Raw genomic sequence first — 8,134 nt, 5'->3', positions numbered from 1 at the left:
TTATTATTGTTGTGTATAACGTTACATCAATATGACACATTTGAATTTAAGAATGGAGATGCAGTCCTGCAGCAGAAATTACTTTTTCAGCGCAGATCACGCATCTAACGGGACTTTTTTAAATTGTAGAACTTAGATATACATACATAGAGTATAAGATCAAGGAAAGAATTATTAATATCACTACAATTGTAAATAGTTGTAGAAATAACAGAATGCATCTTTTTAACAGGAGGAGAGTTGCTGAGTCATTCGGTGACGCCACAGTCACGTGTTTTAGAGCGATTGAAGTGTCCGTGCTGCAGGAAGAGATCGCTACAGTTTGTGCTCTTCGCTGTAACGTCTTAAATCACCGGCTTGCAATTCGAGACCGTTTATTTCTTTTATATCCTATAGCGTGTAGTGTAAGGGTTTCCCTTGAGTTAAACCTGAGAGCGTTAGTTATTAGCATATTAAGCTAAGTTACGGCCTAGCTTGCAAGGTTGACATCGCCGTTTGTTGTTATTGCACGTGAGTTGCGAGAAGCTGAAAGAGTCGACAAATATAATTTATTAAAAATAAAGGGGATCGCAGATTTGTACTATGGGCTTGCTGTCACAGGGCTCACCACTCGACTGGGAACAGACCAAGAAACATGCCGACCACGTTAGGAAGCACGGCATTCTTCAGTTCCTCAACATTTACAATAAAGTGAAGGACCGACAGAAGGATGTGCTCAAATGGGGAGACGAGGTGAGACTAAGTCTTACACGAGACATCGTATACTTCAATACGATAAATGCATGATGCATATGGTTTGAATGCTGTAAGTGAGCAGGTGCATCCATTCCCTCACTCCGCTAATGTCATACATGCTGTACTTGTATAGGCACTGTATATAACTTAAACCGTATAGATATGAACACTACACACATGTATACGTTACTGGTCCTTTGCGCACGCGATCTCTTACTGTAAATATGGTTAAATAGTTTAGTGTTTAAATGTTTTGCCTATTTAAAATTACAAAGGAAAAGGTTTTATTTAGCCTAACGCTTTTTTCACTACATAATTCCCATACGATTAGTTTCTTTTATGGTTGTTGTGATGGACTTCCTCTTATTGTGGAGTGGTGCTTTTATACAACATAAACTTTTAGTTGTCTGCCCTCCATTGTGTGTCGATATATGACATTTATTTAATATATTTGTTCTTCTCTAGATAAAAAAAGTTTCTGTTTCAAAAATGTTGTTTCAAGTGTTGCAGTAAAGGTAGAGAATGAAGGTTAAATAGCAATTTTCAAACCTCGTTGAAAGTGCTTTTCATCTGGTAACCTTTGTCCAGACAGAAGATGTCAGTGTATTGTTATAATAAAACCTGCTGGAATGTTGTTGTTTTAGGTAAATCCTTTGTTCCACATTAGTGGACTTTAAAGGGAAAAAGTCATAAATTGGCCTTATTGTGATAAAAGCACTTACATGCTTTTAAACACTAAGTCAGTTTTTACTTTCATAACAGCTGTATTAGTAGCGTTTGGAGACTATTCATATTGGGATACTTCTTTGTAGGATGGAAAGGACATTCATCCACCCCTCTCTCTTTGTAATTCAATAACCGAAGCAGCAGAGCATGCATACATATATTAACCACATGTAAAAATACTTGGTTACTATTTTGGTCGTAATGTAACATCAACAAAGTAATTTAAAACAAAAATTGGGCAGTTCTTCAACTCATGACTCTTGCAAGTCATGCTAAATAACGTGTATTGTCTTGCTCTTGTAGGTGGAGTTCATGTTGGCGGAAATGGATGACAAAAATGAAAAGGTGCAACTGGTTTTGAATGGGAAGGATGTTTTGGAAACCCTTCAAGAAAAAGGTGAAAACATCAATCCAAAGTGAGTAAAGTTTCCAATAGATTTTTTGCTTTTGTCACAAAATATTCAGATGGTTTATGATTGTCTGAATACCAACATTTTAAATAACATGTTGAATAAATGCATTAACATTCTTATTTTATTCACAAATTCTTAATCAATATAATATTGTATTTAGTCAACTCTTGGCTTGGTTACAGGGTCACACACATGGTTATGAAAAGCTTGAAGGATGTTTCTGTTTATGCTCTGCTCTTAAATATTTGATGTGTTATAAACTTGGATTTTAAATCAAATACTCTTATATGGTAAAGCACAATTATATGGTAACACTTCAACATAATGTTGTGTTTGTTTAGATTAGTTAATATGAACTAACAATGAGCAATTCTTCTTAATTATTTATATGTCTCAAGTTAAAAAAGAAATGCAGTATATAAAGAAAAAGAATACTCTATATGAGTGGTGCAAAAAGTAAATCCAGTTTTGTTCTCAAACAATGAAATAAACTATTGATTGCAGTGCAGTAAAACTTTGCTTTGATTAGGAAATCTTTTTTTTTTTAATGTTAAGCTGGTATATGCACCTGGAGGGTTTTTAACCACCAAAATCAACAGTGTCTTTCAGTTCATGCTCTTATGAGAACATGTTGATGCTGCTTTTATTGTCAGGTTAATCTTAATCCAAAATTTAAAGTGTTGAGGAATTAGGACTGTGGCATTTTTGGGAATGTTTACACAAGTGATGTTGTAGAGCTAACTGGGCTCCAAGAGCCATGCCATTCCCCATTACTGCTTCTCTGTTGCACATACTTAAGAGCACAAAACCACCCTATCCCTGCACAGCGCTTTCAAAACCACCCTGTCCCTACACAGCGCTTTCAAAACCACCCTCTCTATGCACAGCACTTTCATCTCAACCACAATGATCAGTCGTTTTATGTTGATATTCGTTTCATTTTCAGATTTTCATTATTGGATGATAACGATACCTGGTAGACAGAAACATTGGGTTTCCCTGGTGATCTTTCAAATGTCTTTGTATATTTAAAATTCTGAGATTTCTAAATACGGGGATGTTCACCGGTCAATTCCTTTCATCTTTAGCCATCTTTAAGAATTGTCTAAAATCACATCTCTTCGTCAACACCTGACCCAATAATACAGGAACCTAATTACGCCTGCTAGCTTTGCTTAAAGCTGCAAATGGTCATACTTCTTCGCTTCTAAGACTGCAAACACAGAAAGTTGTTTTGTGAAGAAGAAATTAAAAGGTGCTCGTGATATACACGAATATTCGATCCGCTTTAATTATTCGAAAATTAAAAATGCTATTTCGAATACTGTTATTTTTCATAATAATAAAAAACTGCATCACTACAGGGTTATAATTGTCTCGTCTTATCTTCACTTCATCTGTAATGACTTTATAATATACAGAAAATATAAAAAATCATTTATATGTGTCTAAATCTTTCTACAGTTAGATCGAAGCTAGTTTAAATATTTTAAGTTCACACACAGCGGCCTTATGGATCACATCTTATCAAACCACCATATAAAAATGTTTAAAATACTGCTGAGCAACAGACTCGTTAACATTACTTATATATAAGTTGGTATAAAAATACCAACGTAATATGAAATGATTAGATGATTAATTTGTTTATTACCATGTATGGAGCAGTTGTTCGTTCGTTAGAAACTTATTACCCTAACTAATGCTGATTTCAATAATTTGAAACATTCAAATGTCCATTTCACTGCAATATATAAGTATATATATAATATTAGTCATTCTTCCTCAGTTGACGGTCACGTAATAACAAGCACTACAATGGCTCCGTCTTTGTTTTAAGGATCAACTAACAGTCGGCATGGAGGTATCAAGCCTGTAATATTTATTAATTATCAACATTATAAACAATAAAGTCAAATATTCTTGTCAGATCTGGATTTTGTAACCGGGAGTTCGAGAACAGCAGCATGTTTTCTCCGCTGTCAGCTTGTTGAACAGAATTCACGAGAGTAAAATAGACCTATATGCTTGTTTTTCTTATCAAGTGCATGTAAAACTAAATAAACAAGATTACCATGTATCACTGTAAATGTTGCGTTTTGGATGTAAGGTTTTTGTATTCGCGCAGGTTTAAATGCAGTTTTTATGTTTTTTCAATTTTTTCCAGAGTTGCTAATCTTTTCAACATTAAAAATCCTATATATAGGATATAATATTAGTATGATATGAATATTTAATGTTAATTATAAGCTTAATGTGAAATTGTGACTAAATACAAACTAAACAAATTACATATTTTATCTTAATTCCAATACACGAATATAAGAATTTCCATGTTTTGATAGCTCAAATATTAGAATATTAAATAATTGAAAATGCCCATCCATAGTACTAGCAGTATGTCCGCTGTTTGGCAGTATTAAAGAGTGGACCAACCAGCCAGTAAAACTGGAATTTAAGGAAAATAAATAAAATAGTATTTCTGTCTGTCAGATAATAAAAAAGAAATTTTTAGTTTACTGTATGTATTTGTTCATGTTTTATTAAGGCATATGTCTTTAACACTTAAATAATTCTACCAATTCACACAGGGCTAATATACAGCTGTAGACAGATACACAGGTATCGAATCAGTACTCTGTATCGGCCGATACCCTAAGCCCAGGTATCGGAATCATTAATGTCGAGGCCTGGTTATAAGCATAACATAAAATTTGTGACGAGGCACAATCATGCAACATAAGCTATTGAGACCCGACAACATTACATTGTCTATGTAATAGACATAATTAATTCATAAGCTCAAAAGTACAGGACAGTAAGAACATTTTTATGTATAAGACTTTCAAATCCAGTAGCAGGAAGAATAGATCTCCATCCGTTTTGCAACACTTTACCTCTTGCAGCTCATGCCACCGTGTAAGTCCGTCAGATATTGATTTGTGTTCGGGCTCGTGTCCGATCACTCTCTCGCTTTTCCTCTGGTTTTTTTTGCTGACTCTGCAATCCTGATGGTATGGAGCCTTGCATTGATCTAAATCACCTAGGCCACGAGTAAAACTTGACTTATGCGGTTTAGATGGTTCCGCGAATGGCTGCCACGGCGCTGAGCTCCGCTGTCCTTCTACTGTTTTTGTTTGTTTGTTTGTTCTGTGTTTTGTCACTCTCTTTAATAATGTTTACCAGAGACACTCACCCCAAACAACTAAAAGCTCTTACTACATACTTTCCATCACATTACACACTTGCACATTTCACCTAACATCTGGAAAACTGTACAGTGTAAGAAACAATAGGTTACACCTGTAAATAACACATCTGTTCACTCTTTTAAAGGTCCCATACCCAGCGATACCATTTTTCAACCTTAAGTTAGTGTGTAATGTTGCTGTTAGAGCATAAAATATGATAAAGCTCAAAGTTCAGTGCCAAGCGAGATATTGTCTTTAACAGAATTCGCTTTCCTGAGCAATCGTGGCCGAATGGTTGGAGTCGGACTCGTGACCAGAAATTTGCCTGTTCGATCCTCAGGGCCTGAGGGTAACGATTGCGGTGCCCTTGAGCAGCACCTAACCCCTACGTGCTCCCCGGGCACTGCAGTGATATCTGCCCACTGCTCGGGGTGTACGTGTGTTCACCACTTGCTGTGCGTGTGCTCACTTATCACTGGATGGGTTAAAAGCAGAGGTCATATTTTGGGTATGGGTCACCATACATGAAAAAAAAAGGTCACTTTCACTTTTCAAGGACTTCAGGGAATGGCTGGATCGGACTATAGCCCTCTACTTCCCGGGTACATGATGTCACTATTCCGAGTACTTTAAATTACCTCTGCCCAAAGAAATACACCAAAAAGGGGCGAGGTCTTCCTTAAAGAAGAGGAAGAGCCGCTGGAGAAGTGTTTGGTTATCAGAGATTTTAAACATTTGACTTGGCTAAACGCTAAACTACTTTCACTATCAACACAAGCGTACAGCTGATAATAAGAATTAAGCTACACGCATTCTAAGATTACCAACGATCAAATAACAGCTTCCATGACTTTAACATCGGCTGTGAAAGCTGTTCTGTGTAATACACTGATATTGTGTTTGTGTTTGCGCATACCACTACAACACTTCTATGAAACGTCCTTTGAAGTCCTGCTTGCAAATGTCTCCTGGTCAATCTGCTTGTTCATTATCCAACGTTTGTCCAATATATAAAAAGGCAAAACTAACGCTTCTGTTATCTGTGTCATTTCCCTCGCTATTGTAGGAAGAAAATTACGATCTCTAACAAAGATTGACGTTTGCACATGCACTAGCAGACCTCCGTAACACTTCGATCGATCCGCATGTTTTTAACTGATAAAGTGAAGTCGACACCATTGTTAATGTTTATTGCTGAAAGCCAAAGTTTATGAATACATGTGCAATGAGAGGGGCACCGACTAATCACAACAGCCTGAGAAGTGAAAGCTCGCTGATATGGTAGGGTGGAACATCTTGACACACACACGCTAACCGGGGAACAAATCACGATCGACCAATCTGAGTGTTTCTTAATAAGGGACTTTATATAGACCGGAAGAAATCCAGTCGTTTTGTTAGAAAAGGGACCGCAGTGAGCAATAGACTTGACATATGTGAAATACAAAGCGTTTTTTGAAATTAGAAACATGAACATCCATTGTTAATCACCCAAAAACATAATCACAGCCTCAAAATCAGCAAAATACCGTCTCTTTTTTTTGTGTATAGTGCATCATCTTAATGTATATTTACACTATGTTTGCAGCATGTGTACACTTTGTTCTGCACTAAGCTCCTGTCACCGAGTCAAATTCCTTGTGTGTGTAAACATCCATCCATCCATCTTCTTCCGCTTCATCCTGGGCCGGGTCGTGGGGGCAGCAGTCTAAGCAGGGATGCCAAGATTTCCCTCTCCCTAGACACTTCCTCCAGCTCTTCCGGGGGGACACCGAGGCGTTCCCAGGCCAGGCGGGAGACATAGTCCCTCCAGCGTGTCCTAGGTCTTCCCCGGGGTCTCCTCCCGGTGGGACATGCCCCGGAACACCTTCCTGGGAAGGCGTCCAGGGGGCATCCGGAAAAGATGCCCGATCCACCTCAGCTGGCCCCTCTCGATGTGGAGGAGCAGTGGCTCTACTCTGAGCTCCCTCCGAGTGACCGAGCTTCTCACCCTAACATACTTTGCAATAGAGCTCCTTCTGATTCTAAAGTAGGTGATGGGGCTTGTGAACCTGGCTTGTGAACCTACCTGCACACCAAAGTTACAAGTGTGATTGCAGCCGATAGATGACTGCTTGGGTAGCAGCGGCAGTAAAATTCGTCCAGTTAAGAGTGAATTTTATTTTAGAGTGAGATTATTTTAAGGTCGAAAATTCTGAATGAAAACAGACTTCTTTCAGCATACTTTATTGTCCACCAACCACGGCAAACACACACTGCGTTGTCTTCTCTCACAGCAACATATACAACCATTTTCCTTGTGTAAGGTGCTGAAAAATGTGATGGAAGAAGAACCACCAACCGCCCAATGGTGGAGTCCAAGATGCATGGCGAAGACATGCGTGCGTTCTGTCATTCCAGCGCTCTGGGTTGTTTTTATTTAAAGGAGAGGATGTTCGAATGGTTTCACTAGATGTTAAATAAGTCTATGGTGTCCCCAGAGTGGTTTTGTGAAGTTTTAGCTCAAAAAACACCACAGATCTTTTATATACCATGTGCTACATGCCCACTTTTGCATGTGAGAAGAAATGCGCTGTTTTGGTGTGTGTGTCCCTTTAAATGCAAGATAGCTGCTAGTCTGTGCAGTGAGCCTGTGCTTCCAGCGACAAAACATTAAAGTATGGTTACATAGAGCAAACGAGAAACAAGGTCTCGTCTAAGGCTGCAACAACGAATCGATAAAATCGATAAAAATCGATTAGTAAAAAAGTTGTCAACGAATTTCATTATCGATTCGTTGTGATGCGCGACGCGGAGACGTTTGGTTATTAAAAAAAAACTTTATTTGAGCGCGGAGCGAAGTAAACACACTCGGTCTCTCGCGCACTGATGCTAGCAGAGTTCGGCGCCTCATATACAGGGCGGAGCAAAAAAAAAAAAACGAGCGGAGGAAAGATACATGACGGAGGCAGAGAAATCAGCGCGACCCAAGTCATCATAGGTGCGGGAGCATTTCACACTAAATTAACAGAAAAACTGTGTTAACTACAAAACATGCAAACGCGACATGGCGGGAGCAACGCGGCAATG

The 8,134-nt window shown here is 38.3% G+C and overlaps 1 protein-coding gene across 2 annotated transcripts in view; it reads left to right on the top strand.

Moving 5' to 3' along the window:
- The first annotated feature begins 271 nt into the window (after window positions 1-271).
- gclc (glutamate-cysteine ligase, catalytic subunit) overlaps window positions 272-8,134 on the top strand; it is a 59,823-nt gene continuing 51,960 nt past the window's right edge. For both annotated transcript variants that reach the window (XM_056761370.1, XM_056761371.1), the window contains exons 1-2: window positions 272-732; window positions 1,765-1,877. In XM_056761370.1, coding sequence (XP_056617348.1) covers window positions 583-732; window positions 1,765-1,877 — 263 coding nt within the window. In that variant the 5' untranslated portion in view covers window positions 272-582. The remainder of the gene's footprint in view (window positions 733-1,764; window positions 1,878-8,134) is intronic.

This window comes from Triplophysa dalaica, chromosome 11 (genome assembly GCF_015846415.1).
Source record: "Triplophysa dalaica isolate WHDGS20190420 chromosome 11, ASM1584641v1, whole genome shotgun sequence".
Lineage (NCBI taxonomy): Eukaryota > Metazoa > Chordata > Actinopteri > Cypriniformes > Nemacheilidae > Triplophysa > Triplophysa dalaica.
This window is presented reverse-complemented; position numbering and strand designations above follow the sequence as displayed.